At 38.0% G+C, this 26,011-nt stretch overlaps 1 protein-coding gene across 2 annotated transcripts in view; it reads left to right on the top strand.

The window, feature by feature from the left end:
* Nucleotides 1-26,011, top strand: part of LAMA2 (laminin subunit alpha 2) — a 535,576-nt gene that overhangs the window by 470,372 nt on the left and 39,193 nt on the right. For both annotated transcript variants that reach the window (XM_037842983.1, XM_037842982.1), the window contains exons 48-51: nucleotides 341-500; nucleotides 3,605-3,729; nucleotides 12,826-12,988; nucleotides 13,680-13,824. In XM_037842983.1, the coding sequence (XP_037698911.1) occupies nucleotides 341-500; nucleotides 3,605-3,729; nucleotides 12,826-12,988; nucleotides 13,680-13,824 (593 nt within the window). The remainder of the gene's footprint in view (nucleotides 1-340; nucleotides 501-3,604; nucleotides 3,730-12,825; nucleotides 12,989-13,679; nucleotides 13,825-26,011) is intronic.

Raw genomic sequence — 26,011 nt, 5'->3', positions numbered from 1 at the left:
AAGCAATAGAAAAAAAGACTTTCCACTTACCCAATAGCAAGCCCATCACTTAATTGTTTCTCTTGTCATTTCCCATCAATGAACACCAACAGGATCAGGGTATGCTGATCCCTGGTCCTAGCTGAATCCTACCATAAACATGTAGAGAAGATCAGACTCGGGGTTTTGATTTGAGATGAATAAATCTGAAATGTTTGAAGCAAAGCTTCCAGCTATCTCTTAAATACACCAAAACAAGTCTCTTCAATTTATACCTCTCAAATCTAAAGTTATCAGAAATGTGATACACAATCTGTTTTCTGTATTTTCCTCCCCTTCACCTGAACACGCATCCTGGAAGAACTGGGAGAAATGGAACAATTTCAGTTAGAGCCCTAGATGGACCGAAAGCCAGCATTGTACCCGGGACATACCATTCAGTCTCTCCCCCAGGGTACACTATTCTAGATGTGGATGCCAATGCCATGCTGTTTGTTGGTGGCTTGACTGGGAAATTAAAGGTAATGTGTTTCTCCCCATCCTGTTTTTTCTCTCTTTCTAGATAGACAACTCTAGACATTTATTACTTTCAGAAAAGGCATGATGACCTCTCCAAAGACTTGACCACGTTTTATTTAACTTGTGTTTATGAAAACACATTTATTTTCAGTGAGAATTTTCTTCTTTAAATATTCAAACTGGAAATACAATATTTTTAAGCCTGTGCATCTTCATCTTAAACAGCTGTTTTGCCCTCCTCTGTGACATCAACTTTCATATTCTCATTTTAGTTGCTCCATAGCAAAGTGGTTTTCTAAATATACCTCATTTTATGAATCAGTTTATGATTTGTAGATATGAAGTGCTGTAAAGTTCAAACTCACATCTAATTAAAAGATTTATGAATACCTTGGGAAATATCACAAGAGCCATAAGCTTCCAATTCATGATCTGGTTTAAAAGTTTTCAAGTTGCTCTTCTCTTCATTCTTATAGGGTAATGCACTTAATATTCATAATTGCTTCATGACAGGTCCTTTTGCATTTCAAATTGCAAAGTGCCTGCAATTTAAAGAAGCTCGTGTTGATTAAATGGAATTAGGTGTGGGAAAACAACCTTTGGGTGAGATGTAAGAACACAACCAAATATAAAGGATAATCCTGTGCTTGTCAGAATCATCCTGGAATGAGATTAGGCAGAAAATGTGAAAAACCAAGGTGACCCCCAATTTATGAGAACTCAACCTTTACATGGAATGAGGTTGTTTTATTTGCTTTGTGTATGAGATGTGACTTTGAGGTATTGGAATTGATTCCACAAGTACACATTCTAAAATCATCCTCCTTTCTTAGAACTGCAAATATATATATATGGTGCATAGTAATACGTCATCATATCTCCAACTTCCTCTCCTTCCCAGAAAGATAAATATAGAGGCCGCACATTGTAGTGCCAAAGCCTTGAATCTTGAAATCAAATCTGAGTTGGATTCCCTGCCCTACTATTTACTAAAATATGAATGCAGGCAAGTCACTTAACCTCTTAGGCTGTAGCTTCCTCAACTAGAAAAGAAAGATAAAAATATCTATCTTGCCTTTCTGTTATAAGATACTATAATAAACTTTCATAACATTTATAGAGTCTTTATTATAGGCCAAGTGCTGTTCTAAGTAATTTACATCAATAAACTTATTTAATTCTCAGAACAACCCCAAAAGGTAGACAATAATACTCTCTCATATTTTATATTTAAGGAAACTGAGGCACAGAGAAGTTAAGTGATTTGGCCAAGGTCACACAGCTAGTAAGTTCAGAACTAGGATTTGAACATGGGTAAACTGACACGTGAGTCTCTACTCAAATACCATGCTTCATTGCCACAATGGATAGTGAGATTATATGTAGAAAATATGTGATAAATGCCTAAGACATGGTAGTCACACCTTAAATTACAGGAATTGTTATCATTCAGTACATGGAAGTATTAAGTGATCAAGGAATATGAGGGATACAACCTACTCTCAAATGTTTAGAAAATAGATGATAGATAGGATAGATAAATAGATAGACAGAGAATGATGTGGCAAATGTAGCAAAATGTTGAAAGCTGGCAGATCTCGGTTGGGAGTATGTTGGAGTTCTCTGTATGGGTTTTGTATTATTTTTGCAACTGTACTTTAAGTTTGAAATTCTTTCAAAATAAGGAAGTTTTAAAAAAGAACTGTTATCATGCAAATGTCACTGGTACAAAGCAACTTTATTATGTCAGTCTCAGAGAAAGAGAAAACATAGACAAATGAAATCCACAGAAAATCTTTAAAAAATCATTTTAGTCAAGAGTTTCAAGGCTTCTGCCACACCAGAATATGAACCAAAGGCTGAAAACTAGGAACTAAATGAACTTGCTATTGAAAATTCAAATGCGTAGGAACATGTCCCAAGTATAGTCTTTCAGGATGAAAGAGGGAAAAGCAAAATGCAAGTAGAATCCATAAGTAAGATAATCAACCTCTGGAAAATTAAGAGAAGGTTCCAACTCTGATGGCAGAACATTCCAAGGACTGTTCTGACTTATGAATGTCAGCAGCTCTGATCAACATTCTTCTTACATGGCAAAATTATCACCAGAAATTGTTAACTCTTCAGTGACGATCTTCTTACATTTATTCCAAAATCCAAACACGTCAGCTCATTTGTTTGCCCAGAAGTAAATGTGGATTAGCTTTGGTACACATTTCTAAAGTCATAAACTCCAGAATATACTATTTATTTGTAATGTGTGAATGTCAAAACAAATAGTTGTTTAATTACAAGATACTCTATAGTCGGTTGGGCCATTCTGCTCCTTCCTCACATTGGTATGTATCAAGCATGGGATCTTTTCTGTGAGAAAGACACCAGGGTTGTCACTCAACAAATATTTATTGAGCCCCTATTGGATGCCAAGCTCTGTGCTGTGTATATCAGCAAACAACCGTGACATGCTCCCTTCTCTTGCAAAGTTAGTCTCTTTCCTTTCATTCTCCTGCACTAAACAGCTGCTTGGATGTGAAAGGATGTGAAAAATTGGGAGCAGCACTGCCATAGGGTAACTTATATGTAAGTTTGTTTTTCCATTAGTGTTGTCAGTATGTGCTTCTCATGAGCTGGAGAGAAATCTTCTTAGTGCATTAAGTAGCTCAGATTTGCCCAAAGAGAAGGGCATAGGGACACTAATGTTTTTAAACACTTCTCCATGAGAGGCACAGAGCTTGATATCAAAAATACATTATCTGATTTAATCCCCATGATAATCCCTTTTCACCGAAGAAAAATTAGAATCTCCAGAGAGGATAAGCAGCTTGCCTAAGGTCAGAAGCTAGCAAGTGTTTATTTGCTAATAACGATAAACTGGTTTAGTACAAAATAACCAAGACCCATTGAAGAAATATTTGAGCTTTTCCCTTTCATCGACCCCTCTGCTAGTCAGTACGGGATGAAACATGGTCAAAAAATGAATATGTGCAAAACTAAGAAAATCAGAAAAAAAATCTGGATAACTACTCGGGATTCCACTGTTTACAGCTCTCATGGATACTCCAAGATAATTTTTGAAATCTAACAAATACACTATTTCTCTCTGCAGAAAGCTGATGCAGTACGTGTGATCACATTCACCGGCTGTATGGGAGAGACATACTTTGACAACAAACCCATAGGGTTGTGGAATTTCCGAGAAAAAGAAGGTGACTGCAAAGGATGTACTGTGAGGTTAGTTGAGATGAGAACTCTCCCAAGGTCTGTCCTGTGCATCATAAAAGCTCTTTTGTGTGTGTGTGTGTGTGTGTGTGTGTGTGTGCAATGTTCTACTGTCATGTAGATGGGATGGAACAGGTTCCAAGTGACTATGTGTAGAGGTAGATTTACTGTGAAGCTAATGAAGCTTCAAGTTTCTGCCCCATTTGCTTTCCCAGACCCTGGGAGGTGCCCTTGCAGAGTTGTACACGGTCGTGTGTTTTTGTAAAATTTGCAAAAGTAAGGTATTTCAACACAGTCGGTTAAGATAGTTAAGACTGTCTCTTCCTACTCTTCCCAAGTCCTGATGCTTTTGTCTGTCCATGGGTATTTTGGAGTAATGTATTTTTTTTTTTTTTTTCTTAAAAGGAACCTTTCCCAAACTGGTTAAGTAACCAAATTTCTTTTATTTATATTTATGAAAAAATATAGGACTCTAACCAAGTTTTATCTGCTATAAATTTTTTCAAATTAATCTGTAGGATCCTGGAGGTGCTTCAAATTGAAACCCAGGGGCCTTGAAGATTCTGCTTAAGTAGATAAGGAGAGCAAGGAGCCAAACAGGCCTGGGCAAGGGCCAGTATCCACATCATCAATTATAAGACAGAGTATAGTAAGAGTAGGGATTTGAAAATATTTAGCAAGTAGGCATAGCATATATAGAGAATATTTATTTGTATATAGAATCTGAATAGAAGAGGTAAAACAAATGGCTAGAAGTAGAGAATTTCTAAGCATCAGAAAACCTAGAGCCCACTAATCAACTGAACCTAAAATAAGATTTAAGTGTATTAAATTAAAGCTGTAATAGTTTTTAAATTAAATATCTGGAAGCTTAACGTACACACATAGAATTCTAAAAGCATTTGGTGCTAATAAGTTTGTATTTTTACTTCCAATTTAAAAGGCACATACATCTTGCCAGGCCCGGGTGGAGAGCATCATGAAGGTGGTGACCCTTGGGTGGTCCTTGACATGGGAAGAGCCCAACAGAGGAGATGGCAGGTGGGATGGGGAGAGCATTCTCGTCCCAGGCAACAGCCAGAGCAAAAGTAGGAGAGCTGGAAAGCCAGAGATGTTTTCAGAAAACAAAAAGTAAAACCGTTCTGCCATAATGCTCCCTTCAGAAATGTGAATTTGCACATCCAGGATTGGCAAATGGGAGAATGATGTTGGTACGATGCAGAAGTCTCATGGGTTCATATGTGGTTCTTCACAGCATGTTACATGGATTCATATGTGGTTCTTCACAGCATGTTAAGGTTTTGCATCATCAAGTAAAAGGAGCTAAATGTAAGATCTACCAACACTGCTGAAGACATCAGGTCAAAGTGTCTGCTGCCCACGACGGTCATGCACACAATGTGCACTCGCCCACGCACTCACCCTCAGCTTGGTGAGACTTAGAGTGCTCTCTAGGAAGTGTTCATCGCCCACTTCTCCTCCATCTGTGCAATTTTATGACATCTCTATCACTCTGCAGGGTCACCCCTTCCTTACACCTCTTGCTGTCAAACTACTTTCACCTTTTCCTTTTAAGGTAGAGTTCTTTATCTTCTGGGATAATTATTTTTAGATTTTGTTGACCTAGCTTTTTGAGCTGGGCTATATTTTGATCAGGATCATTATTGTATTTGTGAAAGTTGTATTACAAAGTTGTATAAGTTCTGAACCTAAGGTGGCAGCTAAGTGAGACAAGGCAAAAAAAACACCTCTGTGAAAAATACTAGATAAAAGCCAGAAAGTGACCCAGAACACCAGTTCCAGCGATGCACCAGCCGGACAAGTTTTGCTAAATCTACAGGGACTGTGCATTTGGTGAAACCGGAAGTCTGCATTCTGAAATGAATGAGTAAGCTGGCTGAAAGTCCTGCAGCTGTACTGCGGTGTGGGGAAACCGCGGGTTGGCATTTGGAGATGGACTAGTTCTTTTTTTAAAAAAAAAAAACAAACAAACCCAGGAGCAGCTGCAGATATGGCAGTGAGAACCACGCAGTGAAGCAGGGCAGGAGCAGGCTGTAGCCAACGCTTCAGTGTCTAGCGTGGAGGATAGCCCTTCCCACACCCACTGCTGATTGTCTCGGGGCCAGGGAGGCAAAGGGGAGACAAAAGGAGAAAGAAACCGCATCCCTTGCAGACATCTCCCCGGCGGCCTGGGGACGCTCCCGCCCAGGGCCGGACCCACAGCCCAGAGCCGCTTCAAAAAACCCAGTTTGAAGGGGAGTCTTTTCCTGCAGCACTGCACACACACCACAAAAGGCCACATGGTGGCTTTTAGTGCACCCACAGCTAATTGTCCCAGAGTTGGGAAGGCGGAGCTGTGCGAAAAGGGGGAAATTAACACACCCCCATTCAACCATCTTTAAAGCAGGCTGGGAACGCCCCTGCACGGCCCAGCGGCCCAGGGTTTCCCTGGAGGCCAGTGTGCACTTACGATGTGGCACAGCCTTCCCTCAGCAGAGGTCCTGGAAGAGCACAGCTGGGATAGGGGACCCGCTCAGAAATCCCAGGGACCCTACACCAATACCAAGAACTTGTGGGTCAGAGACAGAGACAATCTGTGGCAAGACTGAAATGAAGGCTTAGACTCTTGTAACAGCCTTAAATCTCTGGGAACACCTTGGAGGTTTGATTATTAAAGCTGCCCTGCCTCCCTAACCACCCAGACACACGCCCCACATTTAGGGCAGACAGCACCAGCAACACACCCAAACTTAGTACACCAACTGAACCCCACAAGAAGCAGATTCCCACACACCACAAAGACAAAGTTGGAGAGAACTGACTTGAGGGGAATAGGTGACTCATGGACGCCATCTGCTGGTTAGTTAGAGAAAGTGTACGCCATCAAGTTGTAGTTCTGACAAATTGGAGACCAAGTAAAGCAAATGCCAAGAGGACAAAAACAACAGAAAATCGTAAAGCACATGATAAGAACAGACGATATGGAGAACTCAAACCCAAACACCCAAAACAAAAGATCAGAAGAGACACAGTACTTGGTGCAATTAATCGAAGACCTGAATCAAACAATGAAAGCATGTCACAGGACATAAAGGACATGAAGAAGAGCATGGCACAGGATATAAAGGACATAAAGAAGACCCTAGAAGAGCATAAAGAAGAAATTGCAAGAGTAGATAAAAATATAGAAGATCTTATGGAAATAAAGGAAATTGATGACCAAATTAAAAAGACTCTGGGTACTCATAATACAAGATTAGAGGAAGTTGAACAATGACTCAGCATCCTTGATGACCACAGAATGGAAAATGAAAGAACAAAAGAAAGAATGGGGGAAAAAATAGAAATGGATCTCAGGGATATGATAAATAAAATAAAATGTCCATATTTAAGACTCATTGGTGTCCCAGAAGGGGAAGAGAAGGGTAAAGGTCTAGAAAGAGTATTCAAAGAAATTTTTGGGGAAAAATTCCCAAACCTTCTACACAATATAAATATACAAAGCATAAATGCCCAGCAAACTCCAAATAGAATAAATCCAAATAAACCCACTCCAAGACATATTCTGATCAGACTGTCAAATACTGAAAAGAAGGAGCAAGTTCTGAAAGCAGCAAGAGAAAAGCAATTCACCACATACAAAGGAAACAACATAAGACTAAGTAGTGACTACTCAGTGGCCACCATGGAGGCGAGAAGGCAGTGCCATGACATATTTAAAATTCTGCGAAAGAAAAATTTACAACCAAGAATATTTTATCCAGCAAAACTCTCCTTCAAATTCAAGGGAGAGCTTAAATTTTTCACAGACAAACAAATGCTGAGAGATTTTGCTAATAAAAGACCTGCCCTACTTCAGATACTAAAGGGAACTCTACCGACAGAGAAATAAAGAAAGGAGAGAGAGATATAGAAAAATTTAACAGACATATATAGAACATTACATCCCATATCACCATGACACATTTTTCTCTAGTGATCATGGATCTTTCTCCAGAAGGGGCCATAAGCTGGTACATAAAACAAGCCTCAATAAATTTAAAAAACAAAATTGAATTTATTCAAAGCACATTCTCTGACTACAGTGGAATACAAATAGAAGTCAATAATTTTTGATTTGTAACTCCACTATTTACTTCCTATGGGATATAAAATACATAAACTCTAATGAGAAATCAGTGTTTTGGACTCAATGTAAAATATGTAATATTTGACAAGAACTACATAAAGGTGGGGGAATGGAGGAGTATAGGAACATAGATTACGTGTCCTATTGAAGTTAAGTTGGTATCAAAGAAAAACAAGATTGTTATAGATTTAAGAGGTTAAATTTAAGCCCCACGGTAAACACAAAGAAATTATCAGAGAATTTGACTATAGAGATGAAAAGTAGAGTATGGGTTACAAGAAGTGGGGGACAGGGCAATGCAGAGTTAAGAAATGAGTGTAGGGTTGCTGTTTGGGGTGAAGGGAAATTTCTAGTAATAGATGGTGGGAAGGTGATAGCATTACAACATTCTAAATATGATTAATCCCACTAATGGAATGCTAAGGAGGGGTTGGAATGGGAAGATTTAAGCTGTATATATGTTTCCACAATTGAAAAAAAAAAAAAATAAAGGAAAGAAAAAGACAGTCTAAATAGGCAATGACAATTAAATGCCGAGGATGATCCTGGATGGAATCTGAGGATGGAGGAGAGGAGGCTCAAAGGGACATAGTGAGACATAAGAAAAAAAAAAAAAAAAAGGAAATATAGAATGTAAACTTTGTATCAATGTTGAATTTCTTGAACTTCTTAGCTGCGCTTAATGGGGTTGCATAAAAGAATGCTCTTGTTCATGGGAATTGTGTATGTGAATTACATTGTTTGTTCAAGGATGTGTGCAGCTTGCTGTCATATGTTCAGAAGACAGAGCAATAGATGATGGATGATAGAGAAGGAGGGAGGGAGGAACAGAAAGAAAGAAATGTTGTGACAGGATGTTAAAGTTGGTGGATGGGGTATCGGGGGGGGGGTCAGGGTATGCTGGAGTTCTGTGTATGGATTTTGTATTGTTTTTGCAACTGTTCCTGTAAGTTTGAATTTATTTCAAAATAAAAATTAAAAAAAAAAAAACTATAGAAATGGGCACTTTAAAAAAAAAAAAAAAAAAGTTGTATAGGTTCTAAGAGATGTGCCCCAACCATATTTTCCCATTAGTCCTGGTGTTTGTAAGGATGATTTTGTAGAACTCTCGGTTAGTTGGTGGTTAGTTGGTGTTGTTTTATTTTCTGTTTTCAGGAGAACATATACTGCATTTTAATATAAAGGCTTGTCATTCCAATGAAAGAGTAGACATGATTACCTGGGTAGGATATAAAAGATGAGGCTACAAGATACAAGAGGTTGACTGGGAAACTTTTGTAGAAGTCTTTAGAATGTGAGTGTTAGAAATTTGTATGTGTTCAGTAGTCAGCATAAAGGAAATAATTGTTGTTATACTTTAGAACAATTAATCTGTCAGTGGTATATAAAAGAAATCTGTTTTTCTTAAACTTCTGAAAATCACATTAAGGTTAAAATAGAAAAAAAGTTGCCACAAGAAAATGTATTTAGCTCAACATTGAAATGATAATGAATTTTTCATTTACTGAACTCCAATATAAATCAAGTTCTATGGTTGACAAGTTACATGTGGAAAAGTGTGGCTGCTCCAAAAATAACAATTAATCCTTGCTAACTTGAACCAGATATCTAGGTTCAAAGGAGAAACAAAGGGTAAGTTTAGAAACTTATCAATAATTATAATGAACCAATTAATTATAAAATAGTAGTCACTTTTCCTGGAAAATATATTTTAAATGAATAGAAAAAGTCTAATATAATGGTAGCTGTTGAAATATAATATTTGCTGGGAAGACTCATTTTTGTCCCATCCCAAGATCATCAATTCAAATCCAGACTTGCCTGGATTTGGCTAATATCAGCTAATGAATTAAGTGAAGGTTGGCTGATCTACATCTGTTCATTTAGCTGTTTAAACTCTTTCCCAGAGTTTTCCCTTTTGCCTGAATAAGAGGATCCCCTATAGACCTTTAATGTTGGAGTTGGAAGGGGTGTTAGAAATCATTCAGTGATTTAACCCTTTCATCTCACAACTGAGAACCTGAGAATTCAAGTGCTGAGTGACTTGTAGCAAGAAACAGAGGTCCTTAGTGCCATTTCACACCAGACCCCAGGGCACCTGCCATCTAGTTCACTATTTCTTCTACTGTCTTTTGAAGGAGTTAATAAGTAGATTAGGGACATAAGGATATAAGGCATAAATGTCCCAGAGTTTTGTAGAAGAAAAATGTATGATATTTTCATTTTATCTTGGCATTGTGTAGTGATATTTTGTTTCCAGTTTTTATTTTTTACATTTTTAAATAACAATGTATTAAGTCAAAGCATCTGGGGATTTCTCAGCAGTGACACCTACAATGCTCGCCTGGGTCATCATTGGCAACCTGGCAGTGTATAATGCAGACTCTTAGTGCTTGAGAACATCAAGGAAACTTCTCCAAAGTAGACTGTACACAACGTTCTCATATCTTCTAATTTAATGTTTCAGAAATTATTGTATTTCTTGTAAGGATGAAGGAAGGCTAAATAATAGCTCATGTTTTCATGCTGAATGATACTGTTAATAGGCTGATTTATTTCCTTAAGCTTTCAGCATTTTTCATGAATATTGCAAAAAAGAATCTTTTAAGATTATGTTAGGAAAAATCTTTCATGGAATCACCATGTATTATTACAGATCAGTAGTAATTTAAAATAACAAGTATCTGACACTGAAAGATACAGAACAAAGATTCTTTTTTTCTCTCTAGCCCAGCCACAGAGAGAATGACAACTTGTCTGAAATATGCTACAAGCCCATTAGTATTTGTACACTACTGCTTTTCTCGTTAGCCAACGTCTCATGAAAACAATAGTATAGATTTTTTATTTTATAGTGACATATTACTGTATTGTTTCTCAATATCTCTTCCCTTCTTTCAAGTTAATATAGTATTCCAACCTCAGAGATGCTAATATATGCTCATATGAAGATATTTAAAGTTTGAAAAAAATCTCCATAATTGAAATTTACTCTATAACAACATCATATAAGTAGGTAATAGAGATAGATAGATGACAGATGATTGATAGATAATTAGTGTTCTGCAGAGAAACAGAACTGGCAGGATATATATATGTATATTAATATTATGCGATATAGTATAGGAATTGGGTCATGAAGCTGTGGAGATTGGCAAGTCCAGATTCCATAGGGCAGGCTGCAGGTCAAGAACTCCGATGAAGTTTTGATAAATTCCCCAGAAGCTGTCTGGCTGAAGTAAAGATAGAAATTCTTCTTTCTGACTGCTGAAGTCATCAGTTCTCCCTTTAAAGCCTTCAACTGATTGGATAAGACTTCTCTCATCGCTGAAGGCAATCTTCTTTGTTGATTGTGGATGTAATCTGCCTTAAATACACTCTACTGACTATTTAAATTCACAAAAATTCTCACGGTAACAATAAGGCCAGTGCTTGCTTGACCAAACAACTAGACATCATAATCTAGCCAAGCTGATACATGAACATAACTATCATAAACAGACAGATATAATTAGATAGATGAAAGTGATGATAGATAAATTAGAGAGATAGAGTGATGATAGAGATAACCTCACATTTAAAAAATGCATTTAAATGTTGTATTTACTAGAATTATATTCAATAGTCCTTAATTTTCCAACCAATATTGATAGAACATGTATTCTCTGTAAGGCAATTTGCTAGACTAAAGTCTCCTTTATGCCACAAACATTTCCATGTGTTAGCTACCACACTAGATGCTGAGTACGTGCTTGCCATAGGTCCCAGCTAATCACCCCCAGTTGGGGATGATTGTGTTCTAATGAAGGAGGCAGAAAAACAAAAACACAAAAAAATATAGTCACCCTTCATTGTCTAAATCTAATCTGTCCCAGAAAAGCCTATTCAAGTGTTCAGAGAACAGGGGCCTATAGTCTATTATGTTAAGTGGGAAATGCTATATAATAATACATCCCAGGCCTGCCAAAACCTCCACCAGTTCCCACAAATATTACTACAACACACCATCCACCAATTACTTCTGCAAAACATAAAACACTTGAAGCACCAATGACCTGATTATTCAACACCTAATGAAATTTTAGTGGGCATGTTTCTTTCCAGTACCAAAAAGACCATCAGAATTAGATGCAAATTATATTTTCTTTCTAGATGACAAGGAACACATACTTTAATGGACAAATGAAATAATATGTTAAAAATGTCAATGAGACTAATTTGAACGTGGATTGGCAATACCCCATGTCCCAGCAAATACTTGGATCCATGAAGGGCTAAACCTTCAAGGAAAGCATGGGAAAAATCATAAGGATAAAATAGAATGTGTTCAAACCTTGCAAGCAGGAGATGGGAGAACTGCTGAGGTACCACTGAAGAGCATTCTGCATTCTCCCATCTAGACTCAAACGTACGTGACTTTGCCCACTCATGCAAATTTATCACAGCAGGTTTCAGTTGGTGAATTTCATGTAAAAAATATTGTACAACAAGTTAGCAAATATTCAGTTAGTAAGGGTTACCTGAATATAATTACAAATGTGTTGAATGCTATAAAAGAAAAAAGTAGGCTAAGTAAGAAAATATCAAGAGACCAATCTTTCTTTGGTTGGTCCTCTCTTAGGAAATGATATTTAAACTGAAACATGAAGGTAAAGAGAGGAGTGAGGAAACACAATGGTTAAAGGTCCTGAGCTAGGAAAGAGTGAATTACTCTGCCTACGAATAGAGCTTAGATTGCACTGGGGCAAGCATAGAATTGGGAAGATGAGTTAAAAAAATTATCACCCAAGATCAGGTGAGAGATAATGGTTACAGTGTGATAGTGGACATGGAGAGAATCAGAAGGATCCAAGAAAGATCTGGTATGATTCCTGCCTGATAGCAGCTCACAGTGCAGTCCTGGAGGACAGTTTGATGTATTGCATGGTGATGGCCCAAGTAGACATGGTCTGATTCATGTGAAATGTCTCTCTCTTCAGCCCACAGGTGGAAGACAGTGAGGGGACTATTCAGTTTGATGGAGAAGGTTATGCAATGGTCAGCCGCCCCATTCGCTGGTACCCCAACATCTCCACTGTTATGTTCAAGTTCAGGACATTTTCTTCAAGTGCCCTCCTGATGTACCTTGCCACACGAGACCTGGTAAAGACTATCAGTACAGCACCTCTTCCAGGACTGAACATATGTTTGCTTCTTTTCCTTAGAATTCTAATGAAATTATCTGTTGTTGCTAAATGTTATTGTTAAAAGGAGTCTGAGATGGCTGTGTGATAACCAAGAATGGGTGATACCGATAAAGTGTTTGTATTTTTTTCATTGATAATGTTAATCACAGATACAATTTAATTACTATTTCTTTTCAACACGAGCTCCGTATCATTCTTTATGATATTCCATCCCTTTATGAAATCATGATGCAGCAAAACTGCTTCCTCAGTCTTCTTCCAGAGACCTAAGTTGAAAGGGATTTTAAATTTCTTTTGCATCATTGTATTCCATATCAATATTCATTAATAAATCCTTTCAAGGAGCAGACCTTTTGGTTTGCTCAGTATTTTTTCAGAAGAACCCACTTTACACTACTTGTAATAAAAGGGTACATCCTAGTAATTTGGTTGTGACCATTGCAATATAACAGCATGCCCTCAAAAATACACAATAAGAGCAACACCAATTTTATTTCCAAAATGGATTTTTATTACAGAGTAACACATTCAGTAATTTAGCCATTAATCCCTATTATAAACCCTGCAAAGAAACTGAGCACCCATGTATTTCTCTGTGAATCTGATCACTAGGTTTTATTGTTTGTCTTGTTTTACTCTGTTAATAGAAAGATTTCATGAGTGTAGAGCTCACTGATGGACACATAAAAGTTAGCTATGATCTGGGTTCAGGAATGGCTTCTGTTGTCAGCAATCAAAACCATAACGATGGGAGATGGAAATCATTCACCCTGTCAAGAATTCAAAAACAAGGTGAGTTTTGTAATAATAATGCAGGATGGCCTTAATCATGCAATCCCAAACACCCATGTAACTAATCCTGAGGAAGACTGTCTGTAATTTCAGGTACTCACAAGTTCTGTGAACAATTGATATGTCATTTCTTTTGCTTAGATTATAGGTGGCTTGGGTTAGACATGACTGACTGAAGATCCAAACTGTTCTCTGTCATTTTCTTTTGCAACTGAGAGCTTGAGTTGAAAGCACAAAACTTCTTACAACATGTAAAATTATGCTCTGTGATAGGTTTGAAAAATGCTGTGGGCTTTCTTCCCCCCTATTTTGCCAAGATATTTCCTGTAGAGCAGCCCACAGGTAGAATTCTTAGGGGTGACAGGGCATGGCTACCAGGTCTTTGTTCTAAAAGTGTCAAAAATGTGTATGCTTGCAAGTAAATAATTGATGAATAATAACTTGATATGTTTATGATTCTAGGACATTTTCAAAACATTTTTCCATACATTATTTCATCTGATCATATAAGCAGATATTTTGTTCTGATATTGGAGGAAAAGAAACATGAATTCAAACTTAAACCTGGTCACAAACACATATAAAATCCCACAATGAAGATAGAAGCCCGAGTTTATTAGGTACCAGTGTACTGCTATTGCTGTTTTTTAAGTGGATTCCCCTAATTCTGTGTACTATGGCAATACCAATATCTGCATATGTACCTTTGATACTTCTGCTAATATAAATAGACCTAATTAATTTCGGCCATGCCAATGTGAAATTTCATGGAAATTTACATTTAACTTTGCTCCATCTTTCATTCCTATGTTTAACAAATATTTTCCAAGGACTTACTAAATACCATGCAAAAACTAAATGAAGTCTAAGAGAGCTCCTTGTCTTCAAGGAGCTTGCAGTCTAATTGGGGAGATAGTAAATCAATGGCTGCAGTCTAGAGAGCTAACTTCTGTGACAGAGATTGCGCAGAGGGCTAGCAATCTCAGAGGAAAGAAACATTTACATCAGAGAGGTCAGCTCCCAGAAGCATGCCCTGAGGCATAAACAGGACTTGAAGAATTAACTAGATGAAAAGCACATCTGGACGTTACAAAATGGTAAAAGTTGTGTGAAGGCATGGATGCATCACAAAATATAATGCATCATTTTATACCTGCATTTCCTTGGAACATGAAACCCTGGAGAAACAACTCAATGGAGACCAAAAATGGTTTTGTACTTCTATAAATTGGAAGATTGCTGCATAACTTACTCACCTGGATAGAGGGGCACAAGACAAATTGGTAGGTTAGAGGCTCTGCATTGTAGTTCAGCAAAAAGAAACTGGTTAACTCTGTTTGACCTAGCATTTCCCAAACTTCTCTGATCACAGGAATCCTTCCAATCCCACAAGACTAGCATTCTGCTGAGCACAGTTTGGGAAATGAATTAGTAACTACAAAAAAAACCGTAGACAACGGATGAATGGTGGCAGAAAGTTATCAGATGAGGCTAGAGAGATAACAGAGCCATTTCATAAAGGGATTTATGAGTTAAGGTAATGAGTTTCAATTTTTCCTGAAAGCTCCAGGAAAGTAGTGAAGAGTTTAATCAAGGGTGTGACACCATCAGATTGGTGCTTTAGTAAAGTTTCTTTAGCAGCAGCTTGGAAAGTAGATTTGTGACAATTTAGGATGCTACTACAGTAAACAGGGGAAGAGTGAGGAGAATAAAAAAAAGTCAATAACCAAGAGAATGGAGAGGAAAGAGTGGAGTTGAAAGATAGCATGCATTTTAAAATTGAAGAGCATTGTGATATACTCAATGTGGAGGCTAAATTGAGAAAGGTAAGGAGGAATTGAGAATGATTCCTTTATTTGTGGTTGTTTTGCTTGGATAACAATTATATACCAGTTCTATTCACCAAAGTATGTAACACAAAGAAATCCAGGTTTACTGGAAAAGATGCTGTGTTCAGTTTAGGACAACTTGAAGTTTACTGACTTTTGTAATAGCTGAGAGAAGCTGTTTAATTGGCAGGTAATTAGTTATATGGATCTGAGGTTCAGCAGGCTTCTAGGAAAGAGATGGATAACTAGCAATCATCATCATGTTCTAAATAGTTGAAACTGAATAGGATTGAGAAAAGCCATACACTCATATCAAGATATCTGGCTGCACAAATATTTAAAAAGTACACTAAAGAGAAACCCCCAAAGGGGACTGTAAAAAAAGAGAAAAGAGAAATAAATCCTTGAGAAAGTGTGGTATCACCAAAGCAAAAGGAAAAGAGTTTCTAAAAGAATGAAGGTTTAACTTAACAGATGGCACAGAGAGCCCAAGGAAGACAAGGACAAAGGAATCCATTGTCTTTTGCAACATGGGGGTCATTGGGGGCTTGGTGAGAAAGGTGGAGTGGTCCAAGTGAAAGCCAGTTGCAGAGGATTCAGATGTGGGAAAGCAGACATGGTAAGTGTAGACTGAGCCTGAAGGGAGTTTGGTTCTGAAGTTCCAAAGAAAAGGAAGGCAGTAGCTAAGAGAAGGATATGGATTTGGAGGGCAGGGATCAGAAGGTAAGGGGCCATCTTGGTTTTGGCCATTAGTCCTTAGCACATAGTAGATACTCAATAAATATTGAATTGAATGAATGAACGAATGAGCCTTGAGCATGTTTGTAGGCTGTAGGGGATGTGTCAGTAAAGATGAAGTAAGTGGAAATATACAAAAACAGGGAGATGAATAATATAGCATGAGCCCTTAGGAAGCCTGAGAGGGTGGCACCCAGAGTAGAAGAAAGTGCTCAGTCTGAGACAGAGAGAGAGAGACCCTCCCCAAGATAGGAAGGAAAGGGAAGAGGGACAGTTGAAGATGGATAAAATTTGTAAATTGGAATGCAGATTTTAAGATATTTCTCTTCTAATGGCCTACTTTTTTCAGTGACATTGGAAGCAGGAAATTGAGTATAGGAATGATGACAGGTAGTAGAATCACAGGTTTAAGAAAAGAGGGGAAAGATGGCTGTGCCTTATGGGAAAGGTGAAAGAACTGGCCCAGCACACCAGGAACTCTGGGCTGAATTGAGTAGTGCTAGAAAGTCTAAATAAAATAGTATGTTAAACAAATCTATAGTGTAAAAAAGAGAGATGGAGTGTGTCAGCTACTTGCAAGAACAGTGGCCAAAAAATTCTCACTTTGAAAACACCAATTTCCACAATCAGTTTGCTATCAATTCTTTTATTCTGTGCATTCAGACAAGTAACCAAAAGATCTGTGCTCTGAAGTCATGTTAATCAAAGATCAAATTACAGCACTGTTTAAACCTAAAAGTAGTTCAACTTATTTTTCACATGTATCATTAATTCAAGTATTTCACGAATTCAGAAAGCTCTTCCTCCAATTGATATTTTCCCAAGACTTTACTTAGTAATTACTCTGTGTTCCAGAAATTGGAAAGAACTTTATCTTGCTCATTAAGTGTCTTCTGCCCCCATTCCTATCCTCTGGCTTGATCTCTTTGACACAGTTGACTTTTCTTTATTTTTTCTTTTTTTTTCCTTCCTATTTTTCTTTCATATGTACCTCCCTGGCCTTCAGTGACTCTAGACTCACACATTGGTTTTTGTCTTCCTGAACACCCAGCCAAGTGTCTCCAGCAATCACTGTCACTTTTATTTTGGAATTAATGACATGATTTATCCTTCTTCTATTTCTCATGTGCCTTGATCATATTGCCATTAAAAGAAAAAAAAATCGCATTTAGCCCATTAGGTTCAGTGATTGTATACTTTGATCCTCAATTAGCTTGCAAGCCTCTCCTCCTACCCATGGTAGGGTCCTAAACTCTTCTATCTCTGACATTTCATCACCAACTTCTCACATTAAATTGACACAAAATTTTATTTTAATGAAACTCCCTATAGCTGTTCTATTTTCTCATATGTAATTTCATATATATTTTATATATTTTTTCAGCTATTTTTAAAGAATTTTATTGCTCTTACAGGTCAATAAGTATATATTAATTTTTATATTATAAAGAAAAGCAATGAAGCCACAATAGGAAAAGAAGCAGAGGCTATAAACAGATAATTCACAAAAGAAAAACAAATATGGACTTCTAGTGCATAGATGAAAAATGTAATCTCAGTAGAGTGTAAGAGTATAATCATTTACCTGCAGTAACAATATTCAAAGGTCACACCTTAAACAATGAAATCTAAATTAAAAAGGAAAAGAAGGAAAGCTTGGGAAAATTGCCATATTACCTGCTCTCATAAGTTTAGCATTTCTAAGAAACATTTACTGAGTACTGTGCAAGTACCAGATGCTGTGCTGAATCTCTGAGGGTGAATACTGATTCTATCTTTGAGTAACTGACAGTCTGTGATGCACACATAAATAGATCAATTCAGAAAGATGCAGTAAACACTGTGGGAGATGGTCTGGGAACACAGAGGTAGGGCACCTAACCAAGCTCTAGGACACTTTTCTGAGAGTAGAGGCAGTTGAGCATGATCCAGGCTAAGGAGCATCACATGAAAAAGCAAAGATATATAAAATATGGATTGTTTAGGGGAAAATTGTACTCAGTTTCAATTACAAGAGTTAAAATTTCAACAAAGTGGTGGAAGATAACTCTGGGCATGTTAGCAAGAGCCAAATCACAGAGATCCATTTATGCTCTGCAGAGGAGTTGACACAGTGACCATTTAGGTCCAATAATAGTCCAGGCAGGAGATGAATGATGACTTGTGTTTTAGTTGGCTAAAGCCAACGAAACGCCAATATACCAGAAATGGGTTAGCTTTTACAATGGAGATTTATTAACTTACAAGCTTACAGTTCTTAGGCAATGGAAGTGTCCAGCTTAAGGCATCAATAGGCGATACTTTCTCCCTGAAATCAGCTACTGGTGAACTTGGGCTCCTTTGTCAGATAGCAAGGCACATGGCAATATCTGCTGGTCCTTCTCTCCCAGGTTTCATTGCTTTCAGTTCCTGACTTCAGTGCTTCCTCCCTCAGCTTCTCTGGGGCTCTTTTCTGTGTTTTATCCTCTCATAAAGGACTCCAGTAAGAGGATTAAGATCCACCTTGAATGAGGTGGGTCACATCTCAATCAAAATAATCTGATCAAAAGTTCCCACCTATGGTAGCTCTATGCCTATAGGAATGGATTAAAATAACATGATTTTTTCTGGGGCACGTACAGCTTCAAACCATCACAGCTTGAAATAAGCAGTTGTAGTGAGCTTAGACAGTAGGGAAATGGAAAAAAAAAATCCAATATCAGGTACCACCACACAGTCATTAGAATGTCTAAAATTATGAAGACCAACCATACCCAGTGCTAGAGAGGATGTGGAGCGAAGTAAAATGGTACAGCCACATTTGAAAATAGGTTGACATTTTCTTGAAAAGTGAAATATACAACTCCCATATGATCCAGCCATTCCCCTCCTAGGTATTCACCCAAACACATAAAAGCATGTATAAAGCATATATTCATACAAAGACTTATACCAGAATGTTCCTAACAGTCAAAAACTGAAAATAACTCAAATGTCCATCAGCAAGTGAATGGATAAACAAATTATAGTATATCCATACAATGGAATACTGCTCAGCAATAAAAAGTAATTAACTATTAATACACACACAAAATGGATGAATATCAAAATAATTATTCTGAGTGAAAGGGGGCTGACCAAATTTACCCGAATACAAAATTCTAGAAAATCCAAGCTAACCTATGGTAACAGAAAGCAAATCAGAGGTTACTTCTGGATGGGGTTAGACAGGGAGGGGCAGGAAGAAGCGATTACAAAGGAAACTTTTGGGGTGATGGATATGTTCATTTTCTCAATTATAGTGATGGTTCCATGGATGTAAACATATCTCAAAACTTAATAAATTGTACACATTAAACATGGGCAAATCATAGTATATCAATTATAACTCAATTAAACTGTTTCAAAAATAGGCCAGACAGGAGCTAAGATGGCGGCATAGAGAGGAGTGGAAGACTGTTAGTCCCCCTCTGAAACAATTCATAAATGACCAAAAAACTAGTAAATAACCTGGAATAACAGCGGGGAGACAAACATGACTGTCCACTCATCATCCACCAACCTGAATTGGGAGGAATGCCCAAGATCACAGCATAAAATCTGTAATTAAAACTGCAGACCCGTGCTGAGAGCCGAGAGCCGAGGGCCGAGAGCCCCTCCCTCAGGAAGCCGCGTGGTGCACTCTCTCAGCCCAGCTCCAAGTGAGGTTTTAATGTTAACTGCTCAATACAGACAGCGAATCCTCAGCAAGCAGACAGAGGCTTTTGGTGACAGCTGACCTTGGGAGAGTCGGGGGACATACCTGTCTCAGGACGGGGAGCCCAGAGGATCAGGTGCTGTCTCTGGCTGATGGGTGAACCTGGGAGTTTTTCTGTCCCTTTCTCTCTCTGTGGAGAAAACCTCAGTGGTTCTCAGCCCGCAGCACTTTGCAGTAAAGACAGCCTCCACCATTTTAAAATCAAAACACTTTGATCAGCAGAGTCACAGAAACGAAGAACTTATTGATATGCAGATGACAGCTCTGGAGGGGGCATAGCTTTCCAAGAGAAAAGGGAGGGGCCCAGCTCTACTGCCCATCTTTCAGTCTTTCCAGAACCAGACCCCAAAGCCTGGGGGAGGAGAGTATAGGCCACACCCTCTTACACAGGCAGTGACAGGCTGACAGGTGGATTTGCCGGGCAGAAAAGCACAGGTGTCTCAATCCTCTAAGAAAAGCCATCAGGGAAACCGGATACTGAATTATTACTTCCTTCTGTGACCTGAGCCTGTTCTCATCTGGGAAAACCTGATTGGGGTGGCCTAGGAAGTCAGATGCCTAGACAACAGAAAACTACAACCTACACTAAGAAGAATGAAGCTATGACCCAGTCAAAGGAACAAATGTACACTTCAACTGAGATACAGGAATTTAAACAACTAATGTTAAATCAATTCAAAAAGTCTAGAGAATATTTCACAAAAGAGATAGAGGCTGTAAAGAAAACCCTGGGCATATATAAGGCAGAAATTGAAAGTTCAAAAAAACAACCAGTAGAATCTATGGAAATGAAAGGCACAACACAAGAGATGAAAGACACAATGGAAACATACAACAGCAGATCTCAAGAGGCAGAAGAAAACATTCAAGAACTGGAGAACAAAACGCCTGAAAGCCTACACACAAAGCAGCAGATGGAGAAAAGAATGAAAAAATATGAGCAACGTCTCCGGGAACTTAAAGATGAAACAAAGTACAAGAATCTACATATCATTGGTGTCCCAGAAGGAGAAGAGAAGGGAAAAGGGGCAGAGGCAATAATAGAGGAAATAATCAACGAAAATTTCCCATCTCTTATGAAAGACATAAAATTACAGATCCAAGAAGCGCAGCGTACTCCAAACAGAATAGATCTGAATAGGCCTACGCCAAGACACTTAATAATTGGATTATCAAATATCAAAGACAAAGAGAGAATCCTGAAAGCAGCAAGAGAAAAGCAATCTATCACATACAAAGGAAGCTTAATAAGACTATGTGCAGATCTCTCAGCAGAAACCATGGAGGCAAGAAGGAAGTGGTGTGATATATTTAAGATACTGAAAGAGAAAAACCGCCAACGAAGAATCCTATATCCAGCAAAGTTGTCCTTCAAATATGAGGGAGAGCTCAAAGTATTTTCTGACAAACAGACAGTGAGAGACTTTGTGAACAAGACATCTGCCCTACAGGAAATACTAAAGGGAGCACTACAGAATGATAAGAGAAGACAGGAGTGTGTGGTTTGGAACACAATTTTGGGAGATGGTAGCCCAGCAATGTAAGTACACTGAACAAAGATAGCTATGTATATGGTTGAGAGAGGAAGGTTGGGAGCATGTGAGACACCAGAAGAAAGGAGGAAAGATAAAGACTGGGGCTGTGTAGCTTGGTGAAATCTAGAGTGTTCAGCAATTGTGATAAAATGTACAAATATGTTCTTTTACAAGGGAGAACAAGCAAACGTCAACCTTGCAAGGTGTTAAAAATGAAGAGGCATTGGGGGAGGGATGCAATCAATGTAAATTAGAGACTGTAACTAACAGAATGATTGTATTATGCTTCCTTTAACGTAACAAAGGTGATATACCAAGGTAAATGCAGGTAAGAGGGGGGGATAGGGAAGGCATGTTAGATACTTGACATTGGTGGTGTTGTCTGACTCTTTACCCTACTTTGATTTAAGGTTACTTTTCCTTTTGCTACTTTCTAGCTGTCATTTTTTTCCTCTTTCTTTTCCCTCTCTATCTTCTTTGATGCTCCCTCCTGCCTTGTGGAAGAAATGTAGATGCCCTTATATAGATAGTGGTGAAGGTGGTGATCACATAAAGATGTGACCATACAGAGAACCATTGACTGTTTACTTAGGATGGAATGTATGGTGTGTGAACAAATCCATCTTAAAAAAAAAAAAATGGGTTGATGACAAAACCTCAAGGGCAATATACTGAGTGAAATAAGCCAGACACATAAGGACAGATATTGCAGGGTCTCACTGATAAGAACTAATTATAATATGTAAACTCACAGACATGAAATATAAGGTACCAAGATATAGGACGAGGCTTAAGAATGGGGAGCGGTTGCTTAGTATGAGCAGAATGTTCAACTAGGATGGACTTAAATGTTTGGAAATGAACAGAGGAGTCGGTAGCAAGATGTGAGAATCATTAACAGTGCTGAATGGTGCATGAATGAGGTGGAAACAGGAAGTTCAGAGTCATATATGTCACCAGAAGGAAAGTTGGAGGTCAAAAGATGGGAATGTATAAAACTGAATCCTATGGTGGGCAATGTCCATGATTAACTGTACAAATATTAGAAAACTCTTCCATGAACCATAACAAATGTATGACAATACAACTAGAAGTTAATAATAGAGGGGCATATAGGGAAGAAATATATACCTATTGCAAACTATGTACTACAGTTTGTAGTATTTCAACATTCTTTCATAAACAGTAACAAATGTACTATACCAACACTACAAGTCAACAATTCAGGGAAGTTGGTTAGGGATAGGGGAGGATTCGAGTTTCCTTTTCTTTTTCTTTTTTTTTTTTTCTTTTTTTTCCATCTTTCACTTTATTTCTTGTCTGGAGTAATGAAAAGTTTCTAAAAATTGAACAAAAATTAAGTGTGGTGATGGATGCACAGCTGTATGAGGGTACCAGGGGCAACTGATTTACACTTTGGATCTTTGGATAATTGTATGGTATCTGAACAATCCCAATTAAAAAAAAATAATAATAGGCCAGATGTTAGTTATTTAGCAAGGATACTGATGTTAGATGTGGAATGGTGACGAGAAAAGCCAGAGAGTTTCTAGTTCAGGAGATTGGGTGGGAGGTCACAGAACTGCCAAATAAAATAGGCAATACAGATTTGGGAGTAAAATGATGATCATTCTGGTTTTAATCATTTGGCTTAACAAAATATTGAAGGGAAATAAAGATGATGTTGTCTCACCTATTAAATGGGAGGTTTTAGGCTCAAGTCAAGCCCGGACACACAGATCTCTGAGTCATCAACATATAGTCAGCAGATAAAAACTTGAATTTACACATGGTTAAAATGTGAGGAGTGAACAAAGGAAGGGACATAAAGGAAAACTGACACTTCAGAGGTGTCCAAAGAACTAAGTCTCAGGGAAGGAGACTGAGTGTGATGTTGGAAAGGGAAGAGAAGAAGCTGGGAGCATGGTATGTGGTAGCCAAAAGAGAAAATTGCCAGGAAGGAAGGAGATGCTCATAGCATCAAATGCCGCATAAACATCAGTTTCGAAAAGGAGCAGATGGACCCCGTCGGGTCTGGACCTAGGGAGGTCTCTGGGACTTTAGCAGGATCAGAGTCCATGGAGTAGTGGGAGAGGATCCCAATAAGGCTCCTTTTCAATGTTCAGCTTAGTTGTTTTAAAGGAGTTATTCTCAGTCAGTTTCACCCTGGAAATTCCAATAACCTGCCTTTGGGGCCAATCCCCATCTTCCTCGAGAGTCAGTCAGGAGAACCACAGTCTGTGGCAGAAGTTGCCATCTCCCCCCAAGCGCATCGATAGGAAAACAAGGCTGAGAATGATTGTTTAGATTCTGAATGGGCTAAGAATGAGAAGAAAAGAATTACCAAAGTTGAAACGATTAGCTTATACTAATTCAGCATTGGTTACAAAATGCTTTTTAAGCCCTTCCTCTGTGTCTACTATTTAATAAAACCCGTTTCCTTACTCATCCATAAATGATGTGTGTACTCATCAACTCTTAAATTTTGTGTTAATATCTTATTTCTCTATTCTATTTGAGAAAGAAATAGGGCAAGAAATGAGGAAGTGTTAGCATCTCATAGCAGAGCCCACTTTATCACTAAAAAGCTTCCTTCAAATCAGTAAAAATATGCTGTTCAGTGTCTCTCTGCCAGGGTTAACTCTTGGGCCAGTGAGTTTCAATTCCATTGTGTTGCTGCTCTTCAATCATTTTTTTCTTAGAATGATTTCTAAAAATGCATATATTTATTCAGGGATGAGGGGGAAAACTACCTCCAGTCACTGGCTTGCCTGCGACAGGGAGACAGAATCTCATTTTCACAGACACCATTAAAATACCCATCAGGTCTGTAAAAAGAGGATATTTTCATGTTCCAGTCATCTGCCCCATAGGAAAACTTATTTGCTGATCTGGATAAAAAGGAATTTATATGAAAAAATCATGAAAACAGTTTTATAAATCTCTTTTTAGCCACCAGTCCATGTCAAAGAAATATAATCCTTTAAATATATTTTTGAAAAGTAAATTTTTAAATTTCAACTTGCTTAAATATTTTTTAGTAGGATGATTTTTCTTTTTAGGTGTTTTTGTTGTTTGTTTCTTAAAATGTCTGCTTTAAACATTTGAGTTGTTAATAGGTTTGAGTTTTATTTTGGTCATTTTTTATGACATTTAAGGCAATTTATGTTTGGTTTTTAAATATTTCCTTTTGAAGTGGCAGTGCTACAGACTACAATGGAATTTTGGAGTTTGATGTGTCTGTGTTTTCCAAAAAACAATAGCCTTAAAAGTTGCAGGAAAATAATAGTGTTCCCTAGTCAAATAAATTTGGGAAATGCTTCAGGTACCATGTCTCTCTCTTTGAGCATTACATTGCATATTAGCATGTTAGAAGCTCTGTACAGCCATAAAATTAAGATATATGTTTAACTTTGTTTAACCTAGTGATTGACAAATTTATTTGATCCATAAACATCCAAGAAACTGATGTTCCATGGAATAACCATTTAGTAATGCCCTGATAATTCATTGGTTCAAATGTCCAGTTTTAGACTTGCTAATTCAGATCTTTTATCAGGCAAAGATTTAGAGGCCAAATCTGTCACGTTAATGAACTGACACCTTAGTAGACATTAATGATCCAAAATATATGAAGCAGTTTAAGACTGGGCCTAAAAAAAGATTGTAGTGAGAAAGTCCATAATTCAGAAAGCAACTAGCTTGATCCTTAAGAATGAAGGGGAAACATCAGTGAGATAAGGGAGTCCCATCTGCTTGCTTAACAAAGAAGTTTAAACAGAGAAGTTCCTCTCTTCTTTCCTTTTTACTTGCTAATTTCTGAATTCTTATCCTCATCCTATCAGAAGTACCTTTAGAGACTGGAGAGAAAAAGCACTAAGGGGTAAGGACATAGACTGGTGGCTATCTCCCAGCACTCAGCATCCCCAGTCTAAAACATAATTTACAGTGGGCATGGATCCCATCAGTCATCCTGCAGAACCAAACATACCCATCTCTCCACATCCACTCACAACCATCTTACACAGGGGAGTGATGCTTTTTGGAGGAGCCTAAATCCCAGGAGTTCAGTGAATTCTGAAATTTACCTCAAGAGCCACTGTTTGGGTTTACTAAAGTTGATGAAAAGCAATATACCAGAAGTGCATTCATTGGCTTTTGTAATGAGGATATGTTAACTTACAAGCTTTACTGTCCTTAGGCTGTGAAAACATCCAAATCATCACAGGATATCTGGACTCCTCAGTTCCATGCTGATGCCCATGGCCAGTGTCTGCTGGTCCTTCTCTCCCGGGTTTCATTGCTTCAGCTTCTGGCTTCAGTGACTTCCTCTCTGAGCTTCTCTGGCT

The sequence above is a fragment of the Choloepus didactylus genome, chromosome 7 (genome assembly GCF_015220235.1).
Source record: "Choloepus didactylus isolate mChoDid1 chromosome 7, mChoDid1.pri, whole genome shotgun sequence".
NCBI classification, from domain to species: Eukaryota; Metazoa; Chordata; class Mammalia; order Pilosa; family Megalonychidae; genus Choloepus; species Choloepus didactylus.
Note: the sequence above shows the minus strand (reverse complement) of the source record. Positions and strands in the feature narration are given on the sequence as shown.